The sequence below is a fragment of the Symphodus melops genome (assembly GCF_947650265.1).
Source record: "Symphodus melops genome assembly, chromosome: 10".
NCBI classification, from domain to species: domain Eukaryota; kingdom Metazoa; phylum Chordata; class Actinopteri; order Labriformes; family Labridae; genus Symphodus; species Symphodus melops.
Window position 1 is genome coordinate 13,568,583 of NC_136700.1, and position 18,847 is coordinate 13,587,429.

The window sequence follows — 18,847 nt, forward strand, 5'->3', positions numbered from 1 at the left end:
CTTGTCTCTTAAGCTTTTTTTCCCAACCCTTTTCCAAGTGGTCCAGATGTTCTTGACATGAAGAGTTTTACCTTAGAAGGAAATAAGGCTGGGAAACTGTAAACATGCATTTCCCAATTCACACACACACACACACACACACACACACACACACACACACACACACACACACACACACACACACACACACACACACACACACACACACACACACACACACACACACACACACACACACACACACACACACACACACACACTCTTACAGGAATCCTTTTGACCTCATTCACAGCTGGTTTGGGCGTGTGTGCTAATGTGAAATACATTTACCCAATGCCCACATGCAAGACTTTTGTTATATAAAACTTTGCACACTTACTGACTTTGATGTCAAAGCTATCAGATTTGCAGGCACAAACTTACATACATACTGAGACATACTTAGCACACTGTATCTTTGAAGTGTGGTTAAGAAAGATTAAGTGTGTCATATTAACCAATGATGGTATTTAGGACGGTGGAAGAAGAGAGATTCAATAGCCAGAGAGATTTTGTGTGTGTGGTAAAGAGGGTGGTGCCAAAGAAAGTGTGTGTCCAGGTGTGTGTGTGTGTGTGTGTGTGTGAGAGAGAGAGGGAGAGAGATATAAAGAATGTGTGCATGTGTGCCAAATACGTCAGTCTGATGAGTGTTTAACTCCTAAACATGCTTTGACCAGAGTCTGATAGCTTGCGCACATGCGCACACGCACACACACACACACACACACACACACACACACACACACACACACACACACACACACACACACACACACACACACACACACACACACACACACACACACACACACACACGCCCACACACACAGTCTAATGAATGTTTAGAATAAGCACTTCACATAAATCTGATTTTACTGAGCGCTAGTGTTTTTATACTTTATCTGTTGGATTGATGAGCTACCTTCAGATTAATTGTTGTCAAATTGTTGGGTTTTTTTGGATTTGGAAGTGAGGTGTTTCAAACACAGGTATCCTGTCACATCTTATGTAAACCTACATTATATTCATACATTTTGCCTAAGCATTAGCCTTTACTTTTAGATGATTAAGATCTTCGCTTAACCCTATGCATGGTGTTTTAACCATCTTGTACAGAGTGTGAGCAAATGTAGAAATATGTCATCTTTCGATGTAACAGAACTGAGACACTCAAAGTTCATTTTATACACACACCTGATTAACAAGAGCTTTCATTGTTGTCGGTCAAAAACAGATGTATTTAGTTTTAAGATTGAAGATAATTTACTCTACCTTTCAAGGCAATACAGCAAGCTTAAAAACAAATCTATAAGTTTCATCTCTTCGGTATGGTTGATCATGTAAAATGTTCTTCTTAATTAATCAATTGATGCTTGGCTATCTGTGCTCTCTGTTCCTGCAGTTTGAGTCCTCTCTGCCTGCATCCAACTCTAACTGGGAGGCCGTCACTGAGCCCATGTTGGTAAGTCCATTACAGGCACGCACTTGTGTATATAATAACACATGCCTAACTTAAAACAGTTGCCCAATGTAAGACTCATACTAACACTTTTCAGAAAAGGAGTTAGCATGAATTTCGATTAAGACAAGTTGTCAAAGATACTCAGGTGGTAGGTTTTCTTTTTTTTAGTTTTGCAAACTTCCCTGACCAGTCAGTTAAAGTTCATCTCACATCTGCTATAGGGTGAACATCAAGCATCAAACTAAAAATATTGATCTTGACCACAGACACAGCAATCAACATCAACCAATATCTTATTTGAGTTTTTTTTTTAAAGCAGTGCATTGTATCACAAGAACATTATCATTCGATTGGTTTTCCTTGTTGACATTGAACTCTGGGTACTTATATTTTACATTATAACTGTGAAATTGAAACATGCAAATCTTGACTATTGCCTCCTCCATTCAGTTTTCAGATGTAGCACAAAGCCTGCATCAGTTGATTCAATTCTTTGTTGACATTGAGCTCTTTTTTTTTTCTTTTTCTGCTACTTGCTAGAGCAGTGTTTTCAACCATTAAAGAAAAAAAAGAATAAGACAACAACAATGTGTCATTAAAATAAAAAAAGAAACAAGAGCTGTCATCATTCTTCTCTCAATAGAAAGGATGTTTAAAGGAGGGGAGTTTATGTTGAAGAAATAATAAACTAAAAGTAAAACGATATAACACTCATTTTCATTTTAATCAGATGATACAATTATAAATGTATATGTGCATAGATATGGATGAAATATGGTATCGGTTTACACTGGATAGCTTATAAGTTCAATTAACAAGAGTGATTGTTTATTAAGAGAAGATCTGGGACCATCACAGATGCATGACCAGTACTGAAAGAGAACTGAATGTTTGAGGTACTGCTAATGTTTCAAAATAAAAGTTCAGCCCAATAGCAGATAATATTCCACCTCAAACCTTTAATACATCACCATTTACAGCATAGAGTTTGTGTCTCCACTATTTGATATTGTATTAAGCTGAAACATTTATAAAGAAAACTGTGTCGTGTCAGGCTTCAGGAAGATTCTTCAGGTCAAAATGTAAGCTGTTTGTTTTCATAGATTGCATCTTATGTTTGAGGAAATGGATTGGCTTTATTTTAATAACATTTACTTCTGTTTCCTTTTTTCTTTACTGTATTTTGTTGCTATCTAACTTTCAACATTCAGACTACTGAATGTATAGGTTATGTGCTGCATGCTGCATACTGAGCCAACAAAGTTTACATTGGATTGCACAGAGTTTTAGGAGATTAATATTTACTCTATTGAAGCTCAACAAATGGCATTTCACACATAATGTTGCTGATATATCCTGCTGCTATAATAAGGAATACAAAAGCTTCTGCAATAAACACTTTGTTATAAACATGACTTGTTTCAAACTATGTGTGAATAACTTTAACTATAGATGGAGCATTTCATTAGAAAACAGATGCATGTGATATTTAAAGACATACAGCCTATCTTCTTTCAACTCTGATATCCCACATAATGTATACTGTAATTGTCTTCTTCGGTACACTGGCCACAATGGCTACACTAATGAATGTAACATATGCTCCATTTGCATAGGCTACTGCATTACCCCACACAGAATACACTGACACGTGTACTGTATATACTTGATCTTTTATGCATGAAGCTAGACATGTAAAACGACATGCTTTCTGAGACTAATGTTTTTATAAGTACAGCAATGTAATTTGTGCTTGCTATTGGCCTCGTGACATGTGTGACCATAATGATTAGTGTGCATTTGGCTGTGTGGAAGTTTTTCTGCATGGATTGATAATGCTAAAATGTGTGTGTGTGTGTGTGTGTGTGTGTGTAGGTGTGTGTGTGTATTTTGCGTGTACATGAAAGGATATGCCAATGCAAAGGCAGATGGGATGTATATGCACAGAATTAAACACTATCAGCATTATTTGTTGGTAGTTGTTTATGTTTTAACTTAATAATACATTGATCCATAAATGCATGCTGATTTTAAAAAAAAAAAAAAAAAAAGTGAAACAATTCAAATATATTTCGGTTATTTCTATTTAAAGTAATTTTTAAAAAATAATGGAGGTTCAGACTTCCACAATTGGTTTAGCTTTAATTCCACATTTTTGTTCATTTGGCAACATCAGCTGGTTTGATTTATTCTTTGAGTCACAAAAGTCACTGTAAGGTAGCGTTTACAGTCAATGATAACAAATGTGAAGCCTCAGTGGTGTTTTGCCCGATGTCCACCTAGCATATTTTCTGGGCATAAAAGGACTGGCTGTGTGCTCGCACGAAGTGTTTGTGTCCATCCTGTCTCTATGACTGTCCATTTACTAACAGATTCTTTATGACTGACACTACTCTGCTACTTTTTACTGTAGCATAAGTTCCTGATCAGACATGGAGCAAAGAGGCTGTGGGTACAAGACTGGATCCGTTTGACCTGATTGTTCGTAAGGGCTTATTATGGCACTTAATGTGACAGACAAAACATTTCTACTGCTGTAAGAATTAGATTGCATTTCCTTCCTAGCTTACATAATAGCGGGGAATTGGAAATAATAATCATTACGGGTATATGGTGATATATATAATTAATTGGAAAGCCAAAAAAATACAAAGAGAGATCACGCTCAACAAACTCACTGTTAGTCATAAAAGATCAATAAATGTAACTACATTCACTTGTTAGACCTTTTTACTTTTTGATGTTCTTTCCTTTTAATGCCACTACAAGATGACTTTCGCACAAGCAATGTTTGATTGAGAGTGGTATTTAAAAGCATTGAAAAAAAGAATGGCTCTGTGAATAACTGAAAACACTTAGAGCAGGATGTAGGAATTTTACATCTTATCGCAGTAGTTTCATGCTTTGATCACTGTATCTGCTACATGACTAAAAGAAACAGCTTTTTTAATTTTCTGAAATGCACTATGTGTTTTAAGAGAAGACCATATGCAGCTACACTGCAAAGGAAGCAAAAGGCAAAGATCAGGTCAAGATGTCTCCTTGCAAATCTGTTTTCCATTTAACTAAAATCTCAGTCTGTAATGTTTAGTTGGGATCTCTTAAACGACTGGATGTGTTAAGAAGATGCTGAGTCAATATGACCTGAGGTGACTGTGACCTTAGTGTCCTTTCTTCGTGGCAGTGTGGAGGTTATCTGTTGATTTTTCTGAATGTTTTATTTTCCAACGAATCCTTGAATATCTTTTTTTCTATGCTTTATTAAAACAGTTCTGACCTCCCCATTACAGTGTGAGATAACATTTAGGCAAAGGTGTGGGGAAAAAAAGTACAGCGAACTGATTCACTACAAAATGTTGCAATAGCTCCCGTTGACTTGTCTGCTTGCTTAAAAAGAACGAAAAGGACTCACAATTACCTTTTCACCTTTGCAGCAAAGCGATGCAGGGCAAAAGCCAGTCACAGAGGATCCTTTCTCATTGGATGATTTGGATCGGACTATAGCCGCCTTTGAAACCGTGGAACAGCTTTTAAGAACCCTGAGTCCGGACACCTGGAGACAGGACCTGGACAGCATCTACACCCAAACGCACATACATTATATGTCCAAAGCCTATCATCTGGCAAGTAGACACAATAAAGGTAAGATAAGCATAATTTATTCAGGGTTCAAACACTGGTATCATTGTGTTTAGTGTGTGTGTGTGTGTGTGTGTGTGTGTGTGTGTGTGTGTGTCTGTGTCTGTGTGTCTGTGTCTGTGTGTATATATGCCTGTATGACAAAGACTATGAGTGGTTCAATGAGTAGAGATGGTTTTTACATTACGTGACTCAAAACTATCTGCAAAGATTCCAGCTGTATAAAAAGCTTATGTTTTAAAGTACTAGATTAACGACAAGTCTACACAATAAATTTACTATTTGATGTCCAACTAGTAGTTTTGTAGTCAAGACCAAACTAACTGAGACCAAGACATACCCAAGATCAGAGTGAACTGAGACCAAGACGAGTCTAGGGCATTTAGGGAATATCACAGAAAAAATCATCATCTTATGTGCAGCAGTAGTGCCACTCACTCACACATTTGTCTTGAGATCCGTCTTGAGACCTAGTCCTATTTCAAGCTCTACAACACTACCAACCTCTAAGAAAGGCAGTAATACTTATATCAAACATTTAATTAATACTTAATACTTATATCAAACATTGATATCAAACAGGGGCCCTTGTGCGTGACTAAACGCTGGGCTTTGTGATTGCATAAAATATATATGAACACAGAATTTAAAAGTGCAACAAAAAGAGATAATGAGTGATCGGCTTGTGATGACATGTAACAGAGAAATGCAAGTATTAAAAAAAAGTAATGGAAAGTAATAAGAGATGAAATAAGAGTTCTGGTGTTTATTACATTGTGTTGGCAGAGGGTAATCTTCAATGACCATGCTGCCTTCACAGTATTTTGCTGCAGACTGGTGCAGTTATTGGTAGCTGGTGTAATAGAGGGGAGGGGAGAGTATGCCGCCCTGTGCTGACCGACAAAGACCCACACAGCAGGGCGCCAATTCTCACTTATTGGGCTTTTCAGAAAACCCAGTGGTGCAGCTTTGGGGGTTGACAAGGTCTGTGACTCGGTAATTTGCAGCTAATTATTAATCAGTGCGGTAATTATGATATGAGGCCTCATTGTTGCCTTATGATCAAACATAGCACAAACAAGGACTGTTGCTTAGGAATTAGAAACCTTACAAGAAAGAGAAAGATTCTACGGAGCCTCTGAAGTCCCAAAAAGTATCGTGTTGTGTTCATAATCTTTTGTCATAATGATGATATTGATAAGACATAGACATAGAACATAGATAGTAAGCTTGATATTTTGTTTTGATAATATGAAGGTAATGTTCTTGTGTGTACAAGATAATACGTTGATTCCACTGTATGAAATATTTTCACTTTTGGGAACTGAAGGGGCTCAGTCAGCACAATGCCCTACTACGCTGCTCTCAACATTAACAATCAGAAAGGAATACGTTGCAAACAACATTTTGATCATTTGAGGGAGACATACTACTTCCTGCACCTGAAACATATTGCTATAGAAATCCACATATGTTGGACCTTTTTGCAGCTTTCTGTATTAATGTTAGATCATTATGAAAAATTAAACCTACCTATCTATCTAATGTTGCAACAACAAAACACATTTGGACTAAGTCACTGCATCATAAAATGAGCAGTTCGCCCTCGACTGGGCCTACAGATGAGTCAGTGAGTTGAGGAGACAGTATAGACCAGCAGTTCAGAGTATTTACTTTTACCATGCAGTAAATGCTGTCAACCAGGAGTCTCTGAGGCAACAGACCTTGCACTTAAACTCAGATAAGAAATTATGGCACGCATATGTTTATTACAAACACGCTATAAGAGATGTGTGCGTCTAATTTAGAGAAGCATTCAAGCTTTCAACAAACTGGAGTCTCTCTCACCTGTCTCTCCTCCTCTTGCTCTCTCTCTCTCTCTCTCTCTCTCTCTCTCTCTTTCTACCTGAGTGCTCTCCTGTTTCAAATATGTGAGCTTGACAGCAAATTCATCTCTATTTATCAGTGAACGCATGTGCTGGGCTGGCATGAAAAAGCTCTGTGTATGGGGGAGTATGTGCATGTTGCAACACTATAGAAAAGGTGCATAGGTGCTGCTGCAGGTCTTTGATATACTGTACCAAGCGTGGCTCCCTCTAATTGGAAATTCAACCGGTGCAGCAGTGCAGAAATACGCCACAGTCAGCAGCTTAGCTTTGTTTTCATTAAGACACACACACACACACACACACACACACACACACACACACATACACACACACCTTTGGTACCATGAAGGACAGTAAGCCTGATCGTAATATTAATTGGGACTCTTTTAATTCAACTGACCGAGACTTGTGCAGTCCACATAGAGTCCACATAGTATATTACAGAGTCTTTGCCTTTTGTCGCCCATGCTTTATGACAGGATTTCACACCAGTGCTTATTTGAGATTATACTACTTTTAAAAAGACAGTCTAGCTAATATGCAAACACACCATGTACTCTCAGTATACCCACCCCCTTAAACATGACCTGTCTCTCCGTTTCCAGTCATACCGCATAAATATGTAGTCTTGCCCTGCACACACCAGCACACATAGCTTTCATTGCCTATGTTTGATGTTATGAAGCAGTGTTGATTGTGCCCATCTAGACGGTTTCTTTCATCAAATACGAAAAAGCACCTTCTACAAAAGAAGCCATTTTGCCTTCCAGTAAAATCAGAAATGATGGGTTCTCTGTCACATGTACTTTTGATGACAAAAGGTTATGCAGGAAGAAAAACACTCGGTGTGGGATGATTCTTTAAGTGTTTCAGTTACTTCATGAATCAGCTTTGATTATTATTGCAGTTATAATTGCCTCTTACTGTATCTTTGGCTTATTTAGTCCAGTGGTTCTCAGCTGGAGGGCTGGGAGCCAGTGCTGTGAAGCACTTTTTAAACATGTTTTTTTTTTGTTATATTTCTTGCTTCTGCTATATGTTTGGTATTGATTGAAGTCCAAGCTGATGAAAAATATCAGAAATTTGGGTCTCAGTTTTCCCAGAGTGGAGTTGGTGGTGGGTCCTGAGGCTAGAAGAGTTGAGAACCACTGATTTAGTCCATGTTGGAGTCAAATGTCACTGAGACAATAAATACTCAAGAGTTGACTACTTTTTAAGTTTACAACATTTAGAAAAGGCGGCGGCGGCGGCGGCTTCCCCATCATGGCATGGGTGAGGCCTGAAGAAATAATTAGAGAGGAACTGATGCTGGCTTAAAATAGACTTCAAAATGAACTCAAACTATTCTTAAAAAGGCAAACTTTAAATAAAATTTTGAAAAGTTAGAAACAGTTTTCTTCTGTGGATAATAAAGAGACAATGATGTAGGCGTGTTTTATAACCAGCTAAAAGGAGTCACAGCTTTAACGTTCAGGTTTCATGTTTAAATCATATAAATGAAACTATAATGAATTCCTTGTTTGATTGTTAACACCTTTAGTTGTCCTCATTTAACCTATTAATGCCCACATCACGCAGACATACAGCACCTTCTGTTTAGCCTCCTGTATAGCAGATGTGCACACAGCAACTGTATCTAAAACGTGATGCAGGGATTTTAGTGAAGCATGGAAACACATTCACCTGACATCTTGAGACCGTCGCATACATTTTATTTTCCTGTCATCTTGCCGAACAATTTAAAACATGTCAACAAATATCAAGATAAACAATTGAATCGTGCACCCTTTACTTCACTAATTCTGTTAAGCCGATGCATGTCTCCTGCTCTTCTCTTTGTCTTTTATTATAACCCCCACAGTAGTGTTTCTTTTGGCAAACAATTGCTTATTGATTATCAATGCCATTAGGCTTCTCCTGACCCTTAGCACTTCCTTTCATTTTCTGTTACTCACTCACATTATTGCACATCAAGCGAATGTGTCATTGTTAGAGTATCAAGTAGGTCATGCAATTTCAAAAGGGATTTCTAATGCATGACTGATCTGTATCGTTACATTGTTGCAGCAAAGCTCAAAATCATGCCAATGCAAGCCAATCTCACACTGCTACACAGTTTTGGTTCACAGAGGCTATTGATCTTGACAGGTCCTTTAGTCTTGTATTGGATCGTAAAAGCCTTTGTTTTTTAGTGGAATGAAAAAAAAAAAAGTTTTATTTTTCTTTACTGCAAATTTACTTGTTGAATGTACCGGGAACTAAGAAAGATCATTTATTCCAATTGTATTAGAGTACCTGGGTTTGTGTTGGAGTCTGCTACCTGGGCTGCTACCTTTGGGCTTTAAATAGATCTCACTATGTAGCCTTTTAAAACATATATATTGTTTAATTGTGTTTAATTTAAAGTATGTACCGAACTAATATAGCGTGCATAAAAGACAGCCTATTCTACCAAACAGGTTTAAAATAACAATCACAATAGGGATATTAAGCCACAAATGGATCTAACTTAATTAGATTTTGAATTGTTTGTCATTTAACATCATCTTCCTTTGTTGCAATTGTTACTCTATTTTCTATTAAAGTCAAAGACACGGTCTTGCTGTCCCCTTAGTCCTTTGAGTGAGTTTATAACTAGTGAACATTAGAACTAAAGCAGAACAGATATACTGTTTATTTTCCTTAAGATTCAATTATTTTTCAAACCAAACAAACCTTTTTTTCTGCTCCTAAATGTACCTTTTTCTCATCCCTTGATATCCATGGCATGCACCAGAGTAGTTTTATTTCATTTTTCACTAGTTTCATCCTATTCTTTACCATCTAGCTCCTCAGCCAGGTTAAAGATACAAGTACTGTTTGATGTCCTTTGCTTTGTGGTTCAGCGCTCTGGCTTTTGACTTTTATTGGGTATAGAAGCTTGTGATGGCAACATCAAAGAAGTAAATAAAATATGATTTTGATTTGTATGGTCCTTTGACTTATGTTAAAGCCCAGCGGCTAGTCGTCTCACCTGGACCTGGATCTTTTCTCTTTCGTTGGTTCGTCTGGTGTAGATATCTTTTCTGGGGAATGCTTGTCTCCTGGAAGCTGAAACAGCTTTGTGATGCTTTTCTTCACTCCTTCAAGCTGATAGAAAATACATATATGTATTTATTGCTGTTAGGCAGTATCAGTTGAAGAAGAATTGACTTCCTGTAAGGACCGATTCAACTGCAGCTCTAACCCAGTCTTTCGCCCTAGAATGTATTCTTCCCCAGGGTATGTAAGGTATGGGCTTCCTGGAAGTTATTGTTTGTGTCATGCTTTTGATTGCAGGCAACACATAAATACGGGAACAACTGTGTGACATACACAAGTGCATGTTTAGCCTGGACTTCAATCCCAAAATGCATCACTTTACCAGCAGTAGTTCCTAAGCGGCCATAAAGTATGTCAGACTTACAGCCATTTTAACTAACTCATTACAGTAACGTTACAGTGGTATGTGAAAGGCATGATTTGCCCACCAAGGCAGAACTTACCTGGTTTAAAATAGGCTTATATCTCCATTATTCCTTTTAGTAATGGCCTGATATGGAAATATCTGACTCCATACTCTCCTCTCTCAGACACAGGGTGCAGAATGATTGGTGAACATGACACTTTTTAATCCTGTCTTGGTTATGACGCGGAGGAAGGAACTTTTTTTTTTTAAATCAAACTAGGAAAAAAAAAAATGTGTCGGTGCACAAGACATGCTCATGAGATGTGCTGCTTTGCTAAGAGATGAACGGCTGTAAGCCACATTGTCTGATGAAGGAGATTGCAACAGTAGTTACCCTGTAGGAAGGCCTTCTGACTCACCAGATGTAGTGATTGCCCTCCAATGTACTGAACGCTCTCTCCTTATGAGAGAACATTTAATGTCCTTTCACATACTTTAACACTACTTTGAGGGTAATGTTGCAGTTGCTTAAAAATTCTTCTTGCACTGTTCATTAAATGTCTTTTTTTTCATATCCTCCTCCTCAGGGACAGGGAGTGGAATTTACATAAGTCAAAGCTATCAGTATTTACAGGCAGCTATTACAGAGTGAAAACACAACTTGAAATATAAGCTTGATGGTATCAGTTCCACTGGTAGGGTCAGTGTCAAGTGCTTATTCTTTTCTATGTTTTGGTTTCTACAAACAGATTGAACTGCCGAGAAACATCAACTAATTACAGTAATACACATATTTAAAGGTTTTAATACTTTTTACAGTGACTTCTTTTTAGTTATCAGAGTATTTCAATTGCCTGGTGCAATTACCGTCACTGGTATGGACAGTTAGGTGATAATTATCCTGCTGGTGATGACAAATGAAGAGAGTAATCAATCTAAAGGTGATTCATGGTTCTATATTTTACTCTGTCATCACTTTCCTTTTCTTTCTTCATACCACCTGTGGTGTCTCTGATTCGCTCACAGGATAAAGCAATATTCCACATAGGACAATTCTGTCACCTTCACTCACTATCCTCACAAATTCCCTACAAAGCTTGTGATTACTATATTACAAGGACATCTTTTAATCTCTTAACAAAAAAAGCACACCTGCTACAGCTTGTCTTCAGGCTCTCTTTGCTGGGTTCCAATGGAGCTAAGGTCAGTCAGTGGTCTTTGACGCCAATACTAGTAAATTAATAGAGATACAGACAGATTTTAATCAAGCTACTGATTCCAGGTTTCCTGGTTTTCCCCTATGGAACACTGCTTTAATCCCTTATTTCCCATCAGCTTTTTTCAACAGTCCCTTTGGTTCTCCTGAAATTAGTTTTTTCAACCATTGAAGCAACCCAAGGAACAAAGACGTACTGTGCACAAACGAGGTAATTTTCACCAGAGTGATGACATGAACAAAGAAAACAGTCAATACTTCCAATCTACAATTAATTATAAGCCCTTGCTTCCTCTTCTGGCCTCTCTTCCCTGTTTCTGCACCTCTCAATATTGTCCACTCATCCCTCCATCCTACGGTCAATTATTGTTGCTTTTGAAGTGAATGTAATAGTCCCCTTTTTTCTTTCAATCACCATCAAGTATGCTTTAGTGTAAATCACCAATGATAAAACAAAACAGCTTTTTCTCTCTTAGAAAACCAATCATGATTGGCTTTGTCTTAGTCCTTAAAAAAGAATATTAGCTTTCCAATAAGTAGCTGAGGAAGTGATGTCTTTATGTGACTGCTTGCAAAAGCAGATGCCATCACTTGAAATCAAGAAAAGGTCATATATTAATATTCCATGATAAATGAACAAATGAATAGATATGTTGGAATGATTCAAAAATATGTCCAAGGAAATTTAAAACATAGATTGAGCTGGCACAATGAACTCTTTAAAATGCAGTAAAAAACACCTCAGCAATTAGGAAACAAAAACATAAATCCATACAAATAATAAGCCTTTTTTTTTTCAACTTATCTTTCCAACTGTCCAGTTGATCTGAACCGTCTTCATGATGATGTCAAGCGGTACAGCTGTACTCCTCGGAACTACTCCGTAAACCTGCGTGAGGAGCTGAAAGCCACTAACGCCGTCTTTTTCCCTCGCTGTCTGCTGGTCAAACGCTGTGGAGGAAACTGTGGCTGTGGGACCAACAACTGGAACAATGGCTGCACCTGTCAGGCCTCAAAGTCAACGCAGAAACTGCACGAGGTAAGGCTTACAACATGAAGTATTACAGTGCAGAGGTTTATTTGAATATAACATTTTATATTAATAGAAACAGTGGCTAAATGGGCCAAAACTGCTGCAGTGGTCATAAAACAAGCTGTAAAAGTCTAAAGAACTTCTACTGTGATGAATTGTTAGTTGGAGCATTGTTTTGTTATATAGAATGGTTTTCTATTAATGAATGAGTTTTGTGATTTTTGCAGCTCCTTTTGTTTGCAGAATAGAGAAGAATAGAATAAATCTTTATTGTCCACCAGAGGCAGAAATTTACCTTGGGCTCCCCATATACATAAAAACAGTATAAGAACATAATAAGAATGTTTAGGTTTGCTTTGGGTTCTAACATGTGTTTTGAATTTGCGTCATCCTAAAACTGGTAGCTTGTTTCTCTTAAAGGAAATGTGTAGGGCCATTGCAGCATTTGCAGCCACCATACATTACAGTATGAACCTGGCTGGTGTGTATTTGAGAGGACTTAAAAAGACAGTGAACATGAAGTGAATGAGTAAGGTAGACAGAGAGAGAGAGAACAGGCGTGCAGAGCCAGGTGCTGCATCAACAATGAAGCAGCAATGCACCAGCAGCCTCACTTTTCTCCTCCTGTAACTCTTCTCCATCCATTTCCATGTCTGCCCAGTCTTCTCTTTCCAATCTCCACACATCTCTAAGTTCTTTGTTAGCATTCCATCTCTCTATTTCACTCTCTTTCCCTCTGTGGGCTTCCATCATTCTTCCATTCCTCCCAATTCCCATTTTCAATTTATCCCCTCGCAATGCACCATTCTAGTTTAAGCCTGTCATTCATTCTTTTCTCTCTTTCTCTTCTCCCTCCATCTCTTTGTGTCTTTGTTCTTGCATAGCTTCATTATTGAAAAATGCTCCGCAGGGCCCTCTCTCTGTTTCTCTCTCCCTTTTACTGTAAAAATCCTACAATGGAAATTTAGACAAAAGTGGGATTTGGATTTTAATTGTTCCATGTGTGTGTATGTCAGTGTCTAGAAGAATGTGAATGAGGTGTGTTTGTGTTTACATGTGCTGTGGACACACAAAAAAAACGTCCTGAGTGTGTTGGCAACTCTGGGTGTTTTTGCGATTATGAAATATATTTCCACCCTCCTTCCCTTCCTTTCTGTGCAGGTATTCTTAACTTGTGACTGCTTCCCCCACTGACTTAACTTCTAAAGAAACACTTCATTATTCACAGCATTGTTTTAGTGTCGGGAAGTCCAAACATAAATCTTAGGCAGCCTCGCTTCCTCTGAGTTCAGTAGGAAGAAATTCACTAAATCAGTTTTGGAACAATTTGTCCATTTTCACATCACAAGTGTTACCTCTGCACAGCTTGGTACTCTAAAAAACAAAAACAACATCAAGTCAGGTTAAGTTAAATACTAAGTTACCTTTCACTTAACTTCATTTCCATTTGAAAGAAAATAGCCCCCCCCCCCCCCCCCCCCCAGCACATTTAAATCTTTTAAACTGAAGTGTAAGAATTGTACTTTTGATCATATAGAAGAAGTGTTTTAATCTTGTCTGAACGTCGTCATGAACGTCTTTGAAGGGAGAGACTAGTGCAAGCTGAGGATGCTTTAAGTGCCCAACAATCAGTTCCATTAATTGGCGCTGCCTGTCTGATACCCAATATATGGATTACATCAATATCAGGTCCGATACTCTTAAAAGATCAGACCTGTCCCATCGCTCTCTGTAATGGATGCCTCCAGTGAAAACCTATGAAAAAAATGAATTAATCTAAAATAATACTGAAAGTTTGGTCAGCCATAACTAAATCTGATAAAGTATTTCAAAGAACTTTCTTTCATTTGCTAATTATGTTTTTGACATCTTAACTAATTTACTAATAATGTTCTTCAAACCTCTCTCCATCTTTTCCAGCTGCCAATAAGCTGGCACCTAAAAACAGTGTCATCAGTGACAAATCATACTTACTTGATCCTCTCTGTGTTATTCCCTGTCTCCTTTAGGTGCTGAAATATGCCCCAGAGGTCACCCTGTATCAGCGCCATAGGAGGCCGCAGGTGCGCTGGGTCATTGATGAGATCTTCCTCACACATCATGAACAGTGCGAGTGTGCGTGTCCCTCTCAGCCCCCTCGCTGAGACACTCAGACCGACACTTGTATCTGAAACTGTTGAAAAAGTTATCCCTTTTTTCATTTTGCAAAAGACTTCATATTAAAAAAAGCACCGCAGCAACATGTGCAGCAAAGACAAAAATGTCTGATGTCTGACAACCCACAACCCTGCATCATACCAACGACACTTACAAGAACCTTCATATCTACATAAAGGCCAATTTTTCAATGCTTAAATGTTTTCAGCTTGACATGTTTTTTATTTCAGTTTCCTGCAGTCAAAATTTTCCTGAAACAGTTAAATTCACTTGTGCACTGGAAAGTGTTCTTTTTCAGAAATGTAAGCGGTGCCAACTACATGAAATGGATTTTAAATTGCTCGAACCACTGTATGAACTGTTTTGATTTCTTATTTCATGTTCTTGTGTTTGAGTCTCTTTGTGTTATGATAAGACTTAAACTTAAGGCACAGGCACGTCTTCTGCCAAGAGCATGCTGAGATGAGTGAGCGTGAGACAGGAGGTGAGAGAGAGAAAGAGAAAAGGGGTTGGAGGAAGCTTAAACCAAAGTCACACTTTATCTTGCCGTGAAGTCAGGATTTTTTAAATGTAAACAGGTAATGTACCCTTTGAAAACTAGATCTTTTCCTCAGGGTGACCTGGGCAAGAGGGCAGCAGCACACAACATAATATAAACATTTTATAAATAAGAAAGAAGCTAACCACAACTGCTGGATCTGAATTGCACACTTATGTACACACACACATACTGCTAACAGTGTTACCATTAGGTTTTTCTAAAGGTTGGCAATTGCCTAATTCAAAGGATGGGGGATAGATGGTGGCCCAAGATGCCAACTTCCAAAGGGGCACTGGCGTTGGTACTGAATGTTTTGATTTAGCCTGGAATACAAAAAATCTAGTGCAAGATTGGCTACTTCGTAGCCTCCTTTCCTCTCCTTCTCTCATACAGCATCACTTTGCTTCAGTATCTTTACTGTACCTCTCCCTCTTAACTCACGCTTTACCTCTCACGCTACATATGGCTACCACAAGTTAGCACAGCCGGTGAAGTCGAAGAGTTCATGTCCTTGCAAAGAAAAGAAAAAACAAGTGTCTTCATATCATTCCAAAAATACTCTTAGGCTAAGGTTAAGGAGTTAGACCTTGAAGTAACTTCTCAAAAAATGCCCATCAATCAGTATGTTTGTCTTCATCCAGTCGTAGGCGATAGTTTTATTGGCATGACATTACATCGAGCATAACATTCCTTCTTATACAGTAACGGCATCAGAAATTGATCTCTCAAGTCTGTTGACTTAGAGTATGTTAATATTGTTTCACTTTTTTAAGAGCTAATAATCAACACGGGCAGGGTCCTCCTATTAATCTTTGCCTGAGGCCTCAAATGAGTTCAACCGTCCCTGCACACATAATCACTCCGAGCCCACATTCTCTGTAGTTTCTTATGCCCTTTATTTCCACAGCTTTCCCTCTTTCTTTGGAAATCCTGTCAGCATACACATACACTTCCCTTTGTACTTCCTTCCATCACACGCTTGCCGCTCTTTTTCCTTTCTTGCTCACAGAGTCTGTTTTCCACTCTCTCTTTCTTTCTCCCTTACCCTTCATCACTGGCTCCAAACACATCAAAGAATCCTCAGACCATGTGGCTCCATCACATTTTTGAACATTTCTGGAATTCCAACTACTAACCAGAATTCTGTGAACAAGGATTAAACTGTGATCCTTACACCCTAAATACATAAAAGGGAAAGTGGGAGACTCCACTCAGAAAAGAAAGAGAGTTCTTTTAGGGAAGCATGGGCGGCTGACAGAAAAGGGACAATCAAGCCCGACTGTAGATTACCATGCGTTCCGAGATGAGAGGAAAGCACCCACTTTAAGGATCTAGCACATGGAAGATTGCAGCTACTTCAACAGTTTCAATCAGCATGTTTGTGAATTCAGCATGCCTGATTTTTAGTCACCATATTTTTTTCCTAATGGAAATGCTTAAATAAAGCTCAATCTGAATGACAACATGCAAGTCTTTAACAGCATTACATCTAAGAAGAGATCTGTAAGAAGAAGAGTGATGTTTTCAGTCTCTGGAGAAATACAAGTGATATTCCAGTATGCGTCTGTGAGCGTACTTGCTTGCGCATGTGTTCAGGAAGAAGTTTTTGGTAAAGGGGGGGGGGGGGGGGGGCTGGCAGCACATACGAGCATGTGACTGTCCATGAACCCATAAAATTGTGTGTGTGCATGTGTAAGGTGTGTCTAGGTGGCTGAGTATCAAAGCAACAAAGGGAGATTTCAAACTCACTGCTTATCATCTCCACACATGACCCAGCTGCTAGAAATAAAAGACACTGTCATCTGTCATCTCCCTGTCGTCATCACCTTCCATGACTCTCTCCATCACACTCTCAGGCTGGCTTGCAGTCTGGATTTACACAGAGAAAATGGGATTTTACACTACTTTTGTTCATAAGACAGACAAAACAAAGAACAAGTGGACACAGACGATTTCATCGTCACGGTGAAACCCGATCAACTTTGTGCCGCTAGCCCTTTCATTTGTGTGTGTGTGTGTGTGTGTGTGTAGGGGGGGGGGGGCATGTGTGTGTAATGTAAATTCAAAGCTGTTATTCGACAGGTGCGTAGTAAAAAGCAGTCTTTGATATTAGCAGATTGTCAGTTCGTGCAGTGATGACATTCAACAAGATTTATGCTTATAACTTCCAAACATGACCTCACACACATGGGGTATAGGGTTAGGGTTAGGGTAGATGTTCATGGCTGTTGTTGTCTGTCTGTATGGCAGTGCTCAATTTTTTTTTAAGCTTTGGTTTGTTATTTTGGGATCATTCCCTATTTTTTTTCCATTTTGAGAAAACATATATCATAAAGCGACTAAAATTTCACAGAGGATACTATAGTAATACATTTAAACTTTAGTGAAAATTGAGTACCGTAAATGCAGTATCATTAACACTGTATGAGCTTTCATGAATTCTGCTGCCCGCTGACAAAGAAGGTGTGTGTGTGTATGTGGGTGTGTGTGTGTATCCTGTGTCTACCAGTTTTGTTCATGTTGACAGCACATTCCTTTGTTGCGTGCTCCAAAGTGACATTCCTCTTTTTCCTCATCACTGTTATGTTTTCCCTGCCACTTCTATTCAATAGTACCACATGTACTTCAGTGTCACACCTTTAAAGCCGCTCAGATTTATTTATTTCATTTTATTTTTATTTTTTTTTGGGGGGGGGGGGGGTGTCTTTCACTTCAAACTAACATCAAAACCACATATTGGACTTTAAGAAATTGCCATTGTTTCAGTAACATGTGTTCAGCTTTGCTCCTTTGGGTTACTGGGTTTATACAGCAATGCTATGTATTCAGACAAAAGTTGTTGATGTTAGCCTTAACAAAGGCCTGCTTCGCTGTATTCAGAAAAATATTCCTGACAAAATGTCATGCTTTACTCTAATAATTTATTGTGTTTTGTTCTGTTTTATTATACACATCAGCTGGTTGTTCTTGATGAATAAAGTGTTGCTAGCATTAATGCCTCCAGTGCTTTTTCAACTATGCTTTTCATCAGCTACTTGATTGTAAAGTCTGTAAATGATATGGAAATATTGGTTGTTTGATCACCAGTCGTGTGTAATGGGGAATGTCTTATGCATCATTTGATATGTCACATTGGGAAAATAATTCTTTGGAGAAACTAAGAGGGAAATATCTTGGTATAAACAGAGAGAGAGAGAGAGAGACAAAACAAGAAAAAAAAAAAAAAAGGTGTTTGGACAGCACAGTGACACCGCTGTGCCGCTTTGTCACGGATTCAACTACACAACACTGAGCACACGGGTCAAAGTGAAACACTAATATTCCTTTTACACATATCTAAGATCAGAAGAGGTAATTTCAAACGCAATTTCAAACGCATCTTTTTCAATTCGCATTTTCCATTTGAACATTTTCCATGCTGCCTCTCAAATCCTCTTCATCTTG

The 18,847-nt window shown here is 38.4% G+C and overlaps 1 protein-coding gene across 2 annotated transcripts in view; it reads left to right on the top strand.

Annotated features, from left to right (window-relative positions):
- pdgfd (platelet derived growth factor d) overlaps positions 1–16,191 on the top strand; it is a 48,433-nt gene extending 32,242 nt beyond the window's left edge. For both annotated transcript variants that reach the window (XM_079354198.1, XM_079354199.1), the window contains exons 4-7: positions 1,442–1,501; positions 4,936–5,143; positions 12,494–12,711; positions 14,715–16,191. In XM_079354198.1, coding sequence (XP_079210324.1) covers positions 1,442–1,501; positions 4,936–5,143; positions 12,494–12,711; positions 14,715–14,849 — 621 coding nt within the window. In that variant the 3' untranslated portion in view covers positions 14,850–16,191. The remainder of the gene's footprint in view (positions 1–1,441; positions 1,502–4,935; positions 5,144–12,493; positions 12,712–14,714) is intronic.
- The last annotated feature ends 2,656 nt before the right edge of the window (positions 16,192–18,847 follow it).